The 19132-nt window shown below is 46.2% G+C and overlaps 1 protein-coding gene across 1 annotated transcript in view; it reads left to right on the top strand.

The window, feature by feature from the left end:
* LOC144173478 (putative 4-coumarate--CoA ligase 1) overlaps positions 1-19132 on the top strand; it is a 41488-nt gene that overhangs the window by 6104 nt on the left and 16252 nt on the right. Inside the window, exons 2-5 of the mRNA XM_077701882.1 lie at positions 677-879; positions 3795-3963; positions 10045-10329; positions 14579-14723. Of these exons, the coding sequence (XP_077558008.1) occupies positions 689-879; positions 3795-3963; positions 10045-10329; positions 14579-14723 (790 nt within the window). The 5' untranslated portion in view covers positions 677-688. The remainder of the gene's footprint in view (positions 1-676; positions 880-3794; positions 3964-10044; positions 10330-14578; positions 14724-19132) is intronic.

Here is a 19132-nt window from a genome sequence, read left to right as displayed (position 1 = left end):
TCATTTGCTTTGCTGCAATTAGTAATCATATCTGCGACATTATGCTGTGCGCCTGAGGCTTTAACGCTTGTCTTGTGAATTTTCTCTGCGAATTTTTCATAACTTGTCTGTACAACGCTTATTACCGGAGATTCCTAAAAAGAGGCCACAAAACAAAAAGCTCTCTGGTGTACAAAGCAAGCATACATTCTAAAGGGCAAAAAACACCTTGCTTGTTCAGTAACTATGGCCTTGCGCTGATGATGCTTGGGTCTCACATGAGAACTTACCACCCCGGCGAAATACTTCAAGCCGAGGCAAAGTCTAAGACGTTTACCTGTCCAGCTTTCAGTGCACGTTAAAGGTGCGCTTGTAGTGGAAACTGGCCCGTAGGCCTCCTCTACGGCGCACCGTTTAAACCAGGTGCAGCTTCGCTGCTTAAAATAACAAGTATTACAAAGGGTACTTTATCGCAGCATGCATTGTACAGACAGAAACTAATCTGCGCATCTTTATTTTACTATTCATTCAACTGCTTTTTTCTTGTCTCCGGTTATTTTCAGATTCATGTTATCTATGCTTTATACTGAAGTAATAGAACCGCAGGTTTTGCAAGCAGATTTTGATGATTTGGGTGGGCATAAGAAATATCATGCTTCTGTTTAACTGCACCTTTCATTCAATAACATTTTCCCAGGGCCGGTTCTCAATGGGATCAGTGGACGGCTATGTGTCAGCAACCGACTTCACTGCGCTAGACGAGAGCGACTTTCAAGAGTGCCCGATCGTAAACCCTAAGGACGCAGTGATGGCTCTCTTCTACACCTCAGGGACGACGGGTCTACCAAAGGGAGCAGAGGTCACGCACTACAACTTTGTGGCCTGCTTCTACGTCGCATGGTATATTTTCTACGTCGATGCGACTCCACTGGATCGCGTTGCGGTTATCTTTTAATTACACAAGCTAAAGTACGACCCAACACATCATTTAATTTAGAGGTATTAAGAAGTGTCCGGTTGTTATGGCGATTGTTTTGTACTACGTTAAAGTTTACCATGTGGGGAGGAAGCGAGGCAGATTTGACGACGGACAAAAACGCTGTATATTAACGAACGTATACAAAGGTAAACTGCAGAAACGCAAATCAGGCTTAATAAAAACTGTCCCGTCACAAAACGTTCAAGTCACAAATGTTAGGGCACTTGTGGCTAGGGTGCGAAGTCCATGTACTGGAGCGGAGCGCTTGTGCGAGGCACTGGTCCGTAACGCTGCTGACGGCGACTGAATACGTTTATTGTTAATAAACGCCAGCGGCTTGCCGATGCTGCTAGTCAGACTGGTTCGACGAGGTTAGCAGCGAGACGAAGTGGCTCGGCGCGAACATTTTCTGGACGTCCACGCCGAGCCGAGTGCTTCTGGGGCACACTCCATGTCTGCTTCTAGCAGTTTCCACGTGTGCCCACTTAGCCTCTTCTTCCTCCTCACATTTTTCCACCCCATCGTCGCTGAGGCGTCAGTGCTTAAGATAGCAGTGTAACGCTTGATCTCAGCCTTCGTGGGGAGCACGATCACGTACTCCCTTCCATACTTCCACCCCAGCACTAGTGATCTTTCCAAAATTGAATGCTTTATTCGGAAAGCTTACAAAGGGTTTCTGCAACTGCCCCTACACATTTCCAATGTAGATTTGAGCGTGAGTGGCTGCACAACGTGTCAGAGAGATAAAGAGAGAAAGGGAAAGAGAGCAAACTTTTTAAAGGGTCGTAGGGTGGTGATCCAGACACCCCTAGGGCTATCTTCTGGAATACAGAGATGCAGCGCCTTCTTGATGTGGGTTACGAGGAGACGCTGGTCAGGAAAGTACGGGAATGCGCGACCGGCGAGTGTGCGGAGCGTTCCCACACGCAGAAAACGCTTCATGCTTTCCAGCTTGCTTGATTTCTTCTTAAAATCTACCTACTTAGCTAAGCTGTCGTCATCGCTAACAATGTTGATCGGGAAAACGAACAAGAAGTTCCGGAAACCCAGAGTGTTGCGGTCCCACAAAATTTCTAATCCCCTAATAATAATGGATGAGAGACTTGGGGCACCTCCGTATTTCTTAGAACCCGTCGCTTTGCTTATGAAGAACAGAGCACCCTACGACACGGCCGGCCCCGACTACTTGTGAAGGCAATGCAGTAGCCGCGGGCGCTCCGGTAGGAAATCTCCGGTATCTAGGAGTCGCTTTAGGGAATCTCTAAAAACACAGTGGCATAACGGTTAAAAATCAACGCCGAAGCAACTCTGGACAGTAAAGATAAACAAAGCGCAGGTTACACGCCCGCTTAATTCGGAACTTCGCCCACGAAAAGAGGACACAGCGAAGCGGCGCCTAACGCCGCTGGCCATCTTCCGATTATGACGCTACTTCCGGTTGCTGCCTCTCGGTTTCTCGCTCTTTCGGCGATACGGAAGGGCGCAGTGGGTGGGGCGTAGGGTCAAATTTTCCGACAAATACCTCTGTCCCCAAGCTACAAATGACGAAAAGAACTTTGCAGGCATAAACTAACCAATGTATTAATTGCAAAAAATATATTTTTACCCCATTCTAAAAGCACTTCCGTAGCCCTGTAAGTATACTCTTCGTTTCATTCATCTGTGAGCCTTGAGTACCCTGCAGTTTCCGTTCGATAGTCCTATTCACTCTGTGTTCATTCGCCATCACCCGCCAGCAAGAACCTCCCTGCAATCTTCATCATATATATATATATATATATATATATATATATATATATATATATATATATATATATATATATATATATATATATATATATATACATCTATGCGTCTCGAAGTATTTCGAGATGCCCCTCCTACAAGGTCAGTAAAATATTCTACACACCAACAACCCCTTTATTCAACGCACTTGAACGACGAAATACCATTAGCGGTACGCACTGGGGAAGTACTCAACAAAAAGTATTTTAAAAACGGAGATGAAGATCTGGGCTTGAAGGATGTGCAAAAATGTGGCACATTTTTTACGAAACCTTGAATGTTCGCTAAAATTGCTTACCTACTCTGGACTACTTCGCGTTTCATTTGGTGCCTGGCTATGGCAACCACAGATTTGAGAGCCCCTCGTCCTCCTGGGACTGTTTCTTCAAAGAACATTGGCGTGCTTACAATTCCGCCTCAACGAAACGCTTACATAATAATCCAGCAGCTATGCGATCACTTCTTTGAGATAAGGGAAACAAATGAATGCTAGCATGAACGTATCGAGCGCGCATTAGAGAGGATAACGTGCGATCAGCGCCACTCCTTCTTGAAACCCTCGGTTATCAGAAGTTTAGTTGGTAACAATGCACTTTCATATTGCGGACATCATGCAGCGTTATGTAGCTCACGCTGCTAACAGCAGCTAGAGAACGACAGCGCTTCACAGCCAAAACCGATGCCCCAAGTCGCTCTCGCCGTTCGGTGAAGCCCCCGTGCCGCCACACCCTCTTAAATGCGCAATCAGCACCGCCGCTAGCTGCTAACACTATATGGTCGCTCCGGTGTCATAAGGGCGAACAACGAAATGTCATCACCTAAACTACTCCTTCCGTCTTTCGTCTTCCGCATAAATACCGACCTCGGTCAACGCTACTTGCGTTCGTTTTCTTGATGTAATAAAGCAAACCGACTTGTCAGCACCCCTAGTACCAGCACCAAGTGTTAATTACATTAGTAATTCTCAATTTATTCGCTGACTTCCTTTATTTGCGAAAATGTGCGCCTCTTACACTGACACAACCATTATCCGCTGCCTGTTTGGACGCAGTCGGTACATGCCGTGGAGCGACCAGGATATATCACTTGGAACGAATCCCATCGCCCACATCTCTGGGCTTGTATTCATCTTAATGCCCGTAATCAATGGTAGCAGTTGCGTCGTAGTGTCTGCTACGGCGGCCCCACAGGAAATGATGGATGCTATCGACAAGTACCACGTGAGTAGTTAAACCATTTTTTCGAGTGTTTTGCGTACACCTAAGTAAACAGGTTAAGGAATCTCTGAAGGCGTCACTAGCACCCAAGTGCAATTACATGGGGCCTAAAGCGCTGTGGGTGTTAAACGGGTGCGAGGGTCAATTCTAGTCAAATTCTTTCATGGACAAATACAGCAACATTGTTAGAAGTTACAGTAAAGATGAGGTTCTGAAGTTTGAAACTGTAGGGGGACCTCTGAACATAAATACCTTCAGTAAAACAATAACGCAACCAGCAGTGAACGCAATTGGTGAGATACCATAAATTATTTTAAATTGCTGAAAACTAGGCAGGAAAATTTAGCAATGGCATCACGCGGTGTAGTGCGTACAAGACAGAAAAAATAACGCGGCAAAAAAGAGGATATGGTAACAAAGTAACGCATATACATGAATGAAAGTGAGTACCGTGCACACAGTTTGGGAAATAATGTAATAAGTAAATACTGCTTTATTACAGTGGCGAGGTTGTCCCATTCAGAGACACACGTAAATTTTGCAGTACGTTTTTCATAACTGGTGCGAACAATAGGCAGAAGATAGTCGCGGCGAGATGAAAATTGAGGGATATTTGTGTCCAGAAGGTATATTTTCAATCAAAAAATTGCGAGAAATAAGGCGGTACATCAATGTTGCAAACTTAGAAGTGGATAACCTCTTAAGCGTAAGCACAGACAGGTTAATCTAGAGAGGCATACAAGCAGGTTCAAACGGAGCGAATCTAATCAGCCGCCGTGCCGCATTCTGAGCACTTCTAAGAGGCTCTGGAGAAGCTATATATGTGTTACCACGGGATGAAATATAATGGGACGCCTGTGAAGGTATTCATAGTATAATAAAAAAATGATGTGTTACTGAAAATAAGAGCGGGCTTTATTGAGGGCATGAATATCGGATGAAGCTTTTTTTCGACGTTGAGGGCAAATGATGGTTATATTGCAAATGTTTATCTCGCACAACGCCTAGAAATTTCGAGAAGAATGAACATAAAACCTCTAGCGAGATGCTTCTCTCGATCACTCCGACTGTCGCCCCTTTTACCCTGGAAGTGTCAACGGTTGCATTCGTGACAGCTGTTCATTGATTTTGTTCACACCGCCACTTGTGCGCTGAGAGAAGTACTGAGAGTACGTGCAAATAAATTCCGTCATTACAAAATTATGGGGTGGGGCCGGACTTAACTTCATGGTAGATACGCTGTGAATTTCAGCATCGCGTTTATGGTTCGGAAATGAACATGTGAAAGCGTCTGAGAGCGTGGTTTAATCCTTATTTCGTCTTTTGACTGGTTTTATGGTTTGAAATGGCAAGAGTAGCTGGCCCGATTGAGTGGCATGGATCCCAGTGTTTCAAATCATGGCTAGCCGCCTTTTACTATTAAGGAGAAAAAACCCGAGCAGCTGTCCGTTAAGTTTAAGGTGCAGTTTGAGGTCTTTATGGGGGTAAAACGCTTCGGAGCCCTAAGCAGCTCAGTCACGCTGCGTACTGATTGTGTAGTGTTCAACCATAAATCCTTGAAGTCAACTTTTTTACGGGAAAGTGCTCGGTGCACCACCTCTTATAATAACGTCTATGCCTATGTCGAAGTCCGGAACTCTTCCATTAGGTCACAAGACGAAATATTGTTTCCGAAAAAAAATGGCGTGGCCCGGCCACGTCCATAGGCGTAAAGTTTGTCAGGCTCAGCTGCTACAGTAGCTGGCAATGACGACAGTATTACGTTCAGTGGGTGCACAGGCGACAGTATAAAGTAGACCTACAATATCAACGCGATCTTGAGCTTCGGTGGACAGATATCATCATCTTATTGAAGCGTGTTACCTGTCAGATTTCAGCCATCGCAATATTTTCGCAATATTTTAACATGAAAGTGTGTTATGCCGGGATCCACCAAGATCTGACTGACGTCATATGCGTCGCGGAAATGACATCGCCAGAAAAACGCGGCTGTGCGCCAGGATTCCATCTGGGTGTTCCGTCGTCGCAAGGGGAGGCGCCACGCGCTTTACCGACTTTTCTCCGAGCTGAACCGAAGACAGCTGTATAAACGCGCCATGTATCTTTCCTGTGACCTCTTCTGTTTCGATGGTACTGCCGTCGAAGAGAGGTGAAGTGAAGTAGTGTATCACGATGCTAATGAGCGCCGACAGTTGGCGTGGACGGAGCTTGTCGCAACCCAACCGTCTGCTGTATAGTTCACGGAGCAGGGACGCAGTTGTCGCACATTTGCTAAAGCGACGCCCTAGCAGGTTGTCGGTCGCCAAGCACACCAAGATACCCCAGCAAATCATGCTTTTCGCTGCAGCGGACCGTGAGTTCACCAAAATATTCGCTGGCAACCCGTTCGGTTTCGTCCGCATGGTTTGCGAACGCGTGGGATTTCGTTCGGGTGTACGCAGTGCTCCGGCACGTGCACTCTAGTGTCTGATGTTGATAAGTCTGACGGTGCCATACCGACGAAATTTAAATAGAGATGTGCAAATTAATATCGATGCACAATAAACATTCAACTTATCCTGTGAAAGCACATGTCACTTTCGTGTTTTACCGATTTAATGAAAGAGGGATCGACCACATTTTTCAGAGAATCGACGGGTCAAGTTCTAGGCCAATAGCTACGGTCAGCTTTGCGTACGTATATCTCAAATGTGTAAACTTTGAAAACTCCAACGTGCTCCTGGTCACCCCAAATAATGGTTAAGAAAGTGATGAAAACAACAAAACGAACTTTAACCCACCAATGCTCACCCCGTCGAGCGTTCCGAGCCCACTCACACTTCAAACGACATTCAATGTTTTTGTTGTGGTTGAACAGCTTTATCTGAACGATTTTCCGTCGTGCGCCTAAGGGAATTGGACTCTTCGAGGCTGTACTAGCAGATATCACCGCTGAGGGGCCGTGGTTCTTCCCGCTAATAAGCTTCATCCGCGGCGGCAAGGATTTCACGGTTTATACACATCCGGTGTTCTCCCAGACTTTTTTCAGGGGAGATAATTTCCACGGAAGGTACGTTAAGTTCAATAAATTCCAATTTTCAGCACAAAATTTGAACAATTCCGGTGAAGTTCAGCGTTTCGTGGTGCCACTACGTGTTGGAAAGAGAAGGTTCTCAAATAAAACAAAATTGCGATAAGCGCAAGCATTGACTCCGAGATTCGGACATAGGTGGCAATATTTCAGACTTTAAAGTAAGTTGTTCAGAACACTCCACATATACATTGGGCAAGATGTGGTGTACGCTGCCGCTGCGGTTACTCTCGCACAGTGGCCAGTTTGAGTACCTCAGACGCGAATTTAAAATGGGTTGGTCGGAACGTTGGGGGCCTCACAAATTTAAGCAGTAAGCGGAATTTCCAGAAACACCGCCCATTGTGCCGAGAACTGCCATTTTTTCCTAACCGCAACCGTTCATTCATAGTGGCCTCGACAGGGAGCGTCATCTTTAATGGGGGTGATGTCAAAGGACACAGATAAACTCAACGGGATAAGCTGCGCTAAGGAAGACGCGACACACAGCGAAGTACACAAGGACAGCCGCAGACTTGCAACTGGAGCCAGTTGCGCCTGTCCTTGTGTACTTCTGAATGTGTGGTGTCTTCCTCAGTGCAGTTTACCCCGTTTGAGAATATGTACCAACTCGCCCAGCAACAGGTCCTTCTGTAGACACAGATGAACACTAAACACCCTATGATTGCAGGCTACGACTGACCACCGAGCAAGAGAAACGAGTGACTAGCCCGCAGCCTGCGGGGGCTTAGTCATAGCCGCCAAGTACTTATGTAAATACGTCGATTGCATCCATTTGTAAATACATCACTTCACCATCAACCTTCGACTATCCAATCTGTACTGCCGCCAAGTAACCGTACTTTCTCAATGTAACCTTTTTGCGGTTACTGCGTGTGAAAATAATGTACAAAAGTTTAGCTGTTGTCATAAAGTATAAACAGTAAATATATTCTTTCATTTCATTTCATTTATTTATACTGTAAGCCCTTGGGCCGTTACAGGGTGGATCGTCAAAATAGTATATGGCGCATGCTAAAGGATGAGTCAGCAATTTTCAATTTTCGTAGTATAACTCGTTCAAAACGCGCTACATAAAACAAGTAACACATACTATACATGCGAACGCATGCATATAGTATTGCCAAAAATACAGATGTGGGCAATTTTTAGACACAGGATTGTAAAAATAAAACTTGCAAATTTGCATGCTTCGGTACTAACGCGCGCCGATAACACAGCTCGACACGGGCCTTTTAAACGCACCATCAGAGTTAAGCTGTGCTATCCCCAGGTGGCAGTCTATTTCAAGCTTCGATGGTATGTAGAAAGAAAGAGTATTTAAATATGTCTGTTCTTGCGCTCATTGGGATGATCTGATCGGGACTGCTGTGCCTTACTATGCGTGATGATCTTTTCTGGATGTAACGTTCAGATTTAATGTTAAGGGACTTCGATAAAACAGTAAGAGGAAATTTATTTTTTCTATCGCTAGCCTTTCGGAGACTGTGGGCATCTTCAACCGGATTATACGCCTCGAACGCGGCCTCAGGGCCACCACTGAAATCCCCCTAGCGTCCTGTTTCGAAAGCTGCCGCGGGAGTCTGCGGTCCGCTCCCGCTGTCGCCGTTGTTTTTGGGGCTCATTCAACACTGCGATTTACCGTTTGTACCCGCTCCAAATACAGAATAATGTGGAGCATGCACTCTGTTTGCAAGAGTAGTGTGTTTACGAAAGCATAAGCGTTTATGACGTGATCTTAGTCTGGTACATTCGGTCTGTATGAGCGCCAGGTGTGTGTCACAGGCCAGCGTCCCAAAGCCGGCATATGCATGCAGCTGACTCCAATTCCGATGCCCTGAAATTTAATGGCAGTGTCTAAGCAGTGTTTGCTCCGATGGTCATGTTGCGGTGACACTCTGATGTAATACGGCTACGCGCGCTTACATAATCTACCGGAGCCCTCATACCTGACAGCGCGCAAGTTACGCTTGCCTATATCACATCTCAGATATTGATCACTACCCTGGACAAGCCAATGCGGCACATATTTCCCAAATATTCTACGAAAGTTGTGCTATGGATAAAGCAAAATTATATTCGGGAGTCAACACACGGTGAGTAATTTAATGCTGGGTCGTCCTTTCGCGATGTGAGCGGTCAAAAAGATTCATCTGTTGCATTTATCCTCCACGAGAAGCGCGGAGACGGGCTTATAGTGTTATCCGCATCCGCGACTAAACTCTTTTTCTAAACGTCGTCATATGACACAGAGGAACTGCAGACCCTAGCATAAACCGAAATCAGAGGGCCTTATCAGATACCAAACTCTTCCAACGAGCGCGTGTGTACGATACTTCGGCGCATGTAAAGGATGACCAGGTGGTCACAATTATTATACAAAAACGTGCCTCATCGCCTCCGTTGCGTTGGAGCGTTAAATCCTACAATCAAAAAATCAACTCTTCCAACGACAACTGATATCGCTTGTAGACTACCTACCCTGTATTCTTCAAAAAATTCGTCCGCCGAGTGATCAGCCGTTCGTTAAGGCGAAAAACAAACGGAAAGTGAACGCGCTGCTCGTGTGTGTAATTACTAAAACGTTCATTCGTTGATTTCACTGCGCATTTGTAAACAGAGATAGTTCAGCGTCCCCCGCCCCCTGTGTCTTGCGAAATATAGGGACATTTCGCATCTGGTTGGTATGGTGAACACGTCTTTGCTTAAACAGACGTCTTCAGCATTTCCGAAGCTGCACTGTTTTTTTTTTTATTCTCGTACGACTTTTATGGTTACTCCTGACTTGTAGACCATTCATTTTTTGGTGGTTTCATTACGTATACTTATCAACAACGTAAATAAAGATCCAGCACCTGCAGCCTATACTTAAACTGCGCATGCACGAGAAATTCTTTTGTACTCTTCTGGCTTAGCTTAAATGTAGATTCCGACGTCATCGTGAACCTCTTTTCGTAGACGTAGAAAAGACTTCACAAATTAAATTGTTGCTTACACCTTTTCGTATTTCACAGGCCACAGCGATGGTGGTGTTCCCGGCCCACTTACATGCACTGGTTGCCCAAATGCGTCTCGAGGGTCGCCGCCTGCCCTCAATGAGGCACGTTGTTGTTGGCGGTAATGTGCTCCACGGAATGCTTTCTGACGCCGCATGCTCCATATTCGAATCCATCCAAACACTGCGGAATATTTACGGAATGACGGAAACATGTATCGTTTGCACCTCTCAGGAACAGCATGATCACATATTGAAGCGTGGAAACGACGTTGGGCTGCCGTTAGTAACAACATCATTCAAGGTATACTTTTTGTATTTGTTGTTCCAAATTATTCATACAGTATACTCCCTTTCAGACGAACTCAGAGGGACTCTGAAAATTTGTTCGTATCATCAAAAATTCTTCTTCGTCGAGGTTTTTTGCAATTGTGAGCGTTATAAAGGAGCAAAAGTAATTCTTGTTTAACCATAGCATTCTTGTGTACCATGTTCGTCTTCACCGGAGTCTGCTGTTAGAAGGTATTTTTGTTGAACAAGCACTTTTAAGTTTTTTTTCTTCTGCATGTCCTCGTTGTTTGAACATTCGTGAAAATAGTAAAAATCGCAAAAGCAGTGGAACGTTTTCGTAAGTATTCTTAAAAAGCTTCTTCCATGCATTTGAGCTCGCGATAGCTCACAACGGTTCCTGGAAGCGAATGCAGCCGGGAGCCGGAAAGCTGGAGCAGCTCACATTAAAGCTGACATATTCTGTGACGACGCCGGACCCACGCGATATACGCTCGTCGGGCAAGAATTCAAAAAAGGCCTCAATCACGGAACATCTGCGAGTTTGACCAGATTCACCTGAGCTATCTGATCTGCTTTTTAGGGCGCAGGACTTAAGCGTTCGCTACAGTGGTTTGGCAGCGGCGACAGCGTCGTAACCGAATGAGCGATGGGAACACCGAATACTAAAACAAAACGAAAGAGGAGAGAGTCGCAAAATTTTCATGGGGAGACCGGATTGCCGAGCCCACTCCAGACGGGTGTGTGGAAACCACTGGCGGCGTTTGTCGCACCCGTGAACGGAAACGCAAATTAAGGAATCCATGAGAGCAAGCGTTGCATGGCTCACCCGAACGACTTTAAATTTGCACGGGAGGTTCAAACACACGGCAAGGTAACGTCGGAGTAGTGCACGCCCCTTTTCGTTCCCGATCCCACGACCACTTACTGAGACACAGCAGCTATGTGCCTTCACCTAGAATAGTACAGTTCGCGCTGCGCGTAAATATGGCATTAGGGAGTGTTCAAGAAACCCAGGCGGGGGCGGCGGCACGTGAATGGCGTTTAATGGCAGATGGAACTGTACAATGACTGTGGTACTGGGGGGCAGCTGCCAATAGCCATCTCTTCTTTCACTAATATATTCAACATCCTCCCGGTTGTGCAATTAGCATAGGGAGATGCTGAAACTACACCGTTTTCAGCGGTCATTTAGCGTTGCTCCCATCGTTGCCAACAGCGAAAGGTAAAGCTCATTAACCAGTTCATGACACAAATCGGTGTACTGGAGGTAGCTGTACTGGAGTAAAATATACTTTAGCTTCCACATATGCTTGCAGCGTCGGAGGCACAGCTGCTCTGTAAAATCAGACCGTCGTAAGCGGTTCGTCTGAGTGGTAGTTTCTACTCGATGACCAGATAGATATTCTCTCGGAAGGTAATTTCTGAATGTGGATGGCACAGGTTATCGTGTGTTGGAGAAATTAGTGTGATGGTTTGCTCTTTCAGCCCAGATATTCATCGCACCCCTTTCCTTTCTTGTTTTTTCGTGCAGCCACAAGTTTTTGAGGTGCTTTGGGGCAACTTTGTTTCTAGCACTTCTGTATGCACGTAAAAGGGCGCCTGTGTTTTGCGTTTTCGTGGTCTTCGTTTGAGCGTTGGCGTCTTCAGATTTCCATCTTTTACCTTGGCCACTAAAATCCATTTCAAACATTTGAAGCAGCAAAGGCGACAGCTATCTGGCGTGATTTATGGGTGATCCAGAGTGCTCTTTAGTCGTATGTGGGACGTGTGCGCCTTCATTGATTCATTTGTTGCGGACGGGTCTTTTTTCGTGTCATAAAGACTTTGCGAACGAAACAATTTTTCATGCGTCAGCACTATTCTGTCGCTGCTGGGATGACTCATAGATTGCGTAGCCTGTAATCAAACTTTTTAATCGTTGGGTTTTATGTTGTCGGAGCGTGCGACAGAAACGGGTGCCTCCTCATGGCTATTCGATATATTATTCCTTATTTGAAGAAAGCAGCTTGTTCAGCGACTTCGGATCATGATGGGGTTCTTTCAGATACGTTACCAAATCGCTGTTTTCGCTTAGAAGGCGACTGTTCTTCATTGCTGATTCAGTGTTTTTTATGACGCTGTTGTGTTGCTCGGGGCCTATTGCTGCAAAGTCATTGCTAGGATATTTGACTCCGGGAACAATCGGTCAATTCTAAATTTGGTCAGCAGTGTAGAATCCTCGAATTCATATGGGGATTTGTGTTCTGCTAAATCATCCACGTCGGCATGCTCGTCAATTTCGTCGTCCAGTTTCTTCAGAATTCCATACTTTTCTATTAGAATTCTTTCCAGGAAAACTAGCTCACTGATTGATGGTGTGTCGGCGTTCAGCCGTGATTTTACATCGCCCATCAGTGCAGTGGCGGCTTTCCGGACTAGTCTTTGGCTTAGTCAAACGGCTTCCATGTCAATTCTCGACGTCGTTAATGGCTACGTGGTCGTGAAGAAGTACCACGATCTGTAGAAGCTGCTGTCACTGTCGTTGTCGTTCACTAGTTTTCGCGAGTCATCCACCAATAATCGGTAAACTCATTGAGGCTGTGGGGTCTGGTTCAGGTTTGGCGCGTCCCCAATTCCTGGGTTTTCTTCGCGGATGTATACGGTCAATGTTCGTGCGGACGTGCGGTCAATGTTCAGGAGCAGCACTCTAGTCCCAACGTTGCGGTCATTCGTGCCTTGGTGCCTCGCGACGAACGCCTAGCATCCCCTGCGCACGTTTCTCAAGCCAAGCATACTCACTTAAGATATTGGCCAAGGTTGTGGTGACCTCCCAGCAGTTTGAAAGAACCAAGAGAATTCCGAGCGCTGGTGTGTGCGTGGCTCGCGGCAACCTCCAAGCGTCATCGGCGCAAGTTTGCATAGCCAAGCATACCTACCACCTTGGAGATTGGCCAAGTTTTGTCCGAAAAACTTCTGCGTTCTCGGTAATCATGGCAACACTTGTTCGCAACGAGGAAACCATGTCATAGCGTACGCCCCTCCAAAATGATGTCCAATTATTTATGATTACTTCAAAAGAAATGAAGGAAGCTCCCACATATAGCAGCAATGATGAAATAAAGGCCGTTGGGGCAGCAGTGAAAAACCAATCGGCTGCAATCGTGGACTTAAACCGTCGAGATGGTCGTGAAGGTTGCGTACAGCTTCGCTACATTCACCTCTTACAGCGTATGTGTGAGCTTCGTTCATGTTTTATTTGCTACCATTTCTAAGCGACCTATAGTATTGCAATCGCCAATTCATCACAATATCTAGCCTGCGCATATCTCGTAGGCGTGGTAGCATTGGAAGCACATGAATTTTATGTTTTCGGAGAAACGCATCAGATCGCGTTAAAATTGTGCGGGCCACCTCCCCACAAAGTCTGATGTTGCGGCACAGATGACCAGGCAACGCTGCACGCTTGAATTCATCCGCTTCGGCCAACGCGGAACATTGCCACTAACAGAACGCCTGTGAAGCCCGCTAAAGAAAATGTTGGGCTTTCAACACAGTGCCGCTACAATGCGTTCCGAAGGCTATGCTGGAAATGCGATACTTTACGGAGCGGTTTCCATTGACGATATTTTACAGACGTGAAATTGTCGAGAGGGAGAATGATTCTACTGTCGTCACTGTTCTGTTAGATATGCAATACCTCGCTGAGCCAGTATCACCAAAGCGTCTTGCAGGATAAAACACCTGCATAGATTTGCTTCTTCTATCAATGCGTGCATGCATTCAGTGCGATGTTTGAGCTGGAATTTTCGCTTCGTGAAATCATTATGGGTAAAATATTAGTGCCTTACTATTGATTGTAGTTCAGCAGAAAAGAACCACTTCATTGCAGACGCCGGCAGATATGAAAAAGTAATGGCTGCCGTTTGCGATAAATCGGTATGCTCTCATGCGCTGATCTTAAATGCCCAGGCCTTCCATGATAGGGACGTATAAAACAATGACTGTGGTTTCTTCAGAAATATTTAAAATATTTTCTACTGTCTCTTGTGGACGTTGTTACGGAAACACGTTGTTTTCACCGGGTTCTGAAATCCTAGTGATGTACTGTGGAAGATTTAAGACAAAACCTGTACAACCGTAAATGCCTCTAAGCTAATTGATAATCGACTCTGCCAGATACATTAGTGAAGTCTAACGGGTCACTATTGATCTAACCACGCCACAAGGGCTATTCCACCGCACAATTTAGCAAAGAAATGTGATATAACTGATTTCTATTGCAGATTGTCGATGTAGAGACCGGAGAAAGGCTCGGGCCAAATAAAATGGGAGAGATCCGCATTCGCAATGCTTCTATGGTGAGAGGCTACTACAAGAGGCCCATGGAGTCGGCTGAACTTTTCGATAAAGAAGGCTGGATGAAGACTGGTACGGAGACACAGTAATCCATAACATGTATTCCAAAACACCGGAACATTCATTCGTCATACCTATATATGTATGTAATATATGCATACAGAGCTCTCCTAAACAGTCTCGACGAGCAAAGTCAGCATTTCAAAGAAGTGCTATATTTAAAACAATTGGAGTTCAACAGAAATATTGCGCAGCGGTAGAAGGTTAACATTTACGGGAAGCGTACCGCATACCCATGGCTGTTGCTGAGTGGCCAAGGCGCAGCGCTGCGGAGTCCAAGGATGCGTGTTCAACCCTTGTTGCTGTGGCGCTGTGGCGGAAGATGGGGGCGGAAAGCAAAAATGCCCGTGTGTCCAGATATTCACCCACACAAAAGCGCACCAGGCAGCCCACCATAACCCGGAGCCCTCCACAAAGGCGTACGTTACAGCCCACGTGTGACTTCGCACGCTGAAGCCCTTCATTTGGAATTACATACCAACACGTAAGAGGCGATTGGGTGCTGGATAAAGCCATCACTATCCCCACCAAATGGCTACACTTGAATTGTTGCCGCAAGCACGCTTCAGGCCTTAAGAATATTTTATGCATAAAATGACTACGTCCGAAAAATATTTTTGAAGAAAACTTCATGTTCTTAAGGGAGAAAAACGTACACAAGGTATAGAGCTGAGCAAGCGGGACTTTCTGTATGCTGACTGGGTTTGTGGAGCGCGCCATTGACATATTCCGGCGCCTGGGCCAAAACTTTCCTCGATGTTAAAGTAACCTACGTATTCCCCTAAAAATGATTACCTTTTATTGAAACGTTTGTTTATTTTTTGTAAAAATTGGAGTAGGCTTCCGCATTGCCCTGACGTGTAAACGCGAAAGCGTTATGCTACTCTGTGAGGATCAAAGCTGTAGAATCAGCGAGCGACAACTGTGGAGCATTACACCGGCACTGACTGACCAAGCATACTTTATGGAGGAAAAGCAGAGGGATGAAGGTAATACGTGATAGAAAGAAGGAAGATTTATATTACTTCGACGTCATTGCACCTACTTGCGCCCCGGGCATAATGAAAACTTTCCGTACCCGCCGCAGCCGATCTTGTGGGGCAGCTGCTTACTATGCCGGGGTAACAGTGGACGCAACAACGTGGTGCAAAAAAATGTTTCGCTGAAGGTTACCGCCGCTGAAGGCGCCGTCAAGGGAACCCTAGCGACACGTAATAAAATGTTATCACAAGAAGGCACTTTGAAACCGCGGAAAAGGGAAGTAGATATAAACTTCTTTGTCACACATTCACAGGTCACTCAAAAAAGTGGTTTCCGCATTTCCAATCAAAGAACTCTGTTTTCAGTCTCTTTACATCTATCGTGGAAGCGACGTAAAAACTGAGAGGGAGAGAAAAAATCCCGGGCGATCTCCACTAACGCGAAACCTGGGGAGACGAAAAGCATGCAGTGTATTGTGTCTTCTTGGCGCCTTGGCGTTTTTGCCAACGGAGACGAAACCGTTGGGGGGTCTCTTCTATTTCAAGAACAAAGCGGTCTAGCCCGATTCGTAAACGAGTGTCCTGGTGTTTCTTAAAAACGGTAGTCTTTCTTGGGCTACTTGTTTGACAAAACTTTGGTGAGTCGGTATGTCTGTCTTTCTGTCTGTCTGTAACACGATTCAGCCATCGGTCCATGTGGAATATCAGGTGCACAATAGGTTTATATACCCGCAGCCAAATCTAAACGTGTAAGTTCGGTGGTGGTATTCACACTTGTCAACATTGTTTAACAAAATTACAGCATTACGTGAATGTGCGGCAAAACCCAATTCATAAGTGATATTTGCAGTGTTTTGTTAAAAAAACTTCTTGATGCTTTATTCAACTGAAATACTGCATCTACGGCATAAACAAAATTCAATCCGTCGCCTGCTGTCACCCGCGCCACTATTGCTTCAAGCGGCATGTTAAGATATCAAACGAAAACAGTTACGAAAGGTTCCACCAGATAGGTTTCACGTTCCGCTGGTAACGCACGTAGAGTAGAGCAAAGTTGTTTTATAAACGTGAAGTAGGGCGCCTTGATTCACGCGCGTCTCCTGCCATACGGCAGCGCTGGCATCGAGGCACCCGGCCTGGAGCAGTGGAACGCTGTATATTTAAATTGGCTTGAGAAAACCTTCAGCGTGTTTACCTTTGGAGGAGCGCGATGGGAGGGGAACAGCATGAGGGGGGAGCGGGAAAGCGAAGGAAGGCATTTAGTTGGCAAATGTTGAAGGTAGACTATCGTCTTTTGTCGGCATTTGCAAGGAAAGGAGCAGATACGCGGCCAATTTTTTCGTACACGTCACGTTCTAGCGCGTGGCGTAAACACATTTCCGGGTGTTTCAGTGCCGTGACTACATGAAATGACGATTACGATGAAGATTGGCGACGACGGCTGGAAAAGCCAACAGCCCCAGCCCCTAAAGGGCTTCGTCCCGGAATAAATCCCGGGGCGTCTCCACTAACCGGAAACCTGGGGAGTTGCGAAGCATGCAATGTATCAGTGTACTCAAAGGTTCTAAGTCTCTCTTACCAAACGGTGCGCGCTGATTGGGCGCCGGAGAAACGCCGCTGCGAGAAGAAACGACGTGCTTGATAAGGCGGTTCCGCCCTCTTTTGCGTTGAATCAGAATTAGAAATTTGCAAGGACAATGTGCCCCAGTTTGGGGTAGAGGCAGGGGCCACGCGAGCGCAGTGGAATGCCCGCGCCTCTCCCAGGAGGCTCGAAAAGAGAATTTATTATATATAGTAACAGCATGGACCCGCTGTAGTTAGCTATTGCACGAGTCAGCAGGACACTGGCTGATAGACCACGTGCTCTACGAGAAAAAAATGAATGGCACACAAGTTCACGAAAAAGAAGGTGGACCACACAGAAGGCTCCTCACACTGATGTCCACGTCAGAAGGTGCAGTCACCGGAGTTCACACGTGAAAATCAAAGTAAAAGTCACAACAGTTCCTACACATCAGTTCATATCTAGGTCTATGCTTCGAGGCATGTTGAGCCAAACTGCCTATCTTGCGCCGTGGCCTCTGAAAATATTACTGTCCTCCCAAGAAAACACACAAGTGTTACAAATAATATGAAACTGCACACCATTGCACGGTGTTATTGGCGACCCTATGAAACGAGAATACTAACAGAGGAGGAAGCTTCTTCCCCCAGTGCCACCAGCTCATGCTGCAGGTGCTCTATGGCCATATTGCGAATGCGCCACAGCTGGGAGCACATCGCACACTGTGGTCGTGCCTGCAGGGTGGCTACACCTCGCTGGCGCCAAACAACAAAGGCACCTACACACAGCAGAAAGCTCACGAACGGATCTCTCGATTTGGTGCAAGCTGCCAGTCTAAGCTCAAAAATTCCGCTGAGTAAAACGCAGAATGTGGCGGTCACACAACACTCCAAAAAAGCATGCTCTAAAGTCTTAGCGCGTCCGCGTTGCGGGCAACAGGCAACACCAAATGCTGAAAGGCGGTTACATATCATCACGGCTCTTCAGCTACGCAATCACCCGAAATCACGGCGTCTGCAGGAAGCACCGCTCACGTTTACTGTTGCCAGCGGGCCTCGCGAGACCTCTTTTTAGCGGTCATCCAATTGCCCATAAGCCAATTTCTCACATATTGCAGTCGCAGATAAGGCTCTAATATCGCAATCTGTGTTGCACGACTGTAAGCCTCTTAGTGTTTTAGCAACGTACCGACAGCAATGCATCCGGTGGCTGCACGGATGTAGGTCCGGTAATGGGCTCATCACAAAACAATCGAGAATTACCCAATAAGTAGCGAAACAGAGCCTGCCTTGAGTAGTCATCATGATCTCACCAGTTACCAGGCACTGCGCAACGCTAGAACACCTCACATCGTGTTCAGGCATGGCAAGCGAAATCCCCCCATGCTGCGGGGCAGACGCGGCAGAGCGCACGCAACCAACTCGCTCTTGCCAGCCCAGGAAAAGAACGCGAATTTTGTTGTCTGTCGACGGGTTATCTCGCGAGTGTTCCGGCATCCAGCAGTAAGCACACAGCGTTGAAGCAACGAAAAAAACCGTTTATTTGATTTAGCGTGCCGCTACATATAGCGTGAGGTAGTTGCATTATCACAGCCAAGCGGTGCAGAAACAGTGATAAGGAAAAGTCAGATACAAAGGCGCATGCGCAGCTAACACGATGCAGCGAGGGGGCAGAGGAACCCTCGCCACGTAAAAGAGCGCCGCTGAAAGGCATGACTGAATATTATAGCTCTTCTAAGAGAAAAAAAGAGCGCGAAAGAGACACGAAGTAGAAAAGAAAATTTAATATTAACCGATACAGAGACCTGCTGTAGCGAAATAATACACGGGTTTCCGAAAAACAACAATCGTTCCAAAGATTAACACCAAAAGCATACT

This window comes from Haemaphysalis longicornis, unplaced genomic scaffold, assembly GCF_048455015.1.
Source record: "Haemaphysalis longicornis isolate Haplotype H1 unplaced genomic scaffold, Haemaphysalis longicornis Haplotype H1 scaffold_3, whole genome shotgun sequence".
NCBI lineage: Eukaryota > Metazoa > Arthropoda > Arachnida > Ixodida > Ixodidae > Haemaphysalis > Haemaphysalis longicornis.
The sequence above is the reverse complement of the archived record's forward strand: the minus strand, read 5'-3'. Positions and strand labels throughout refer to the sequence as shown.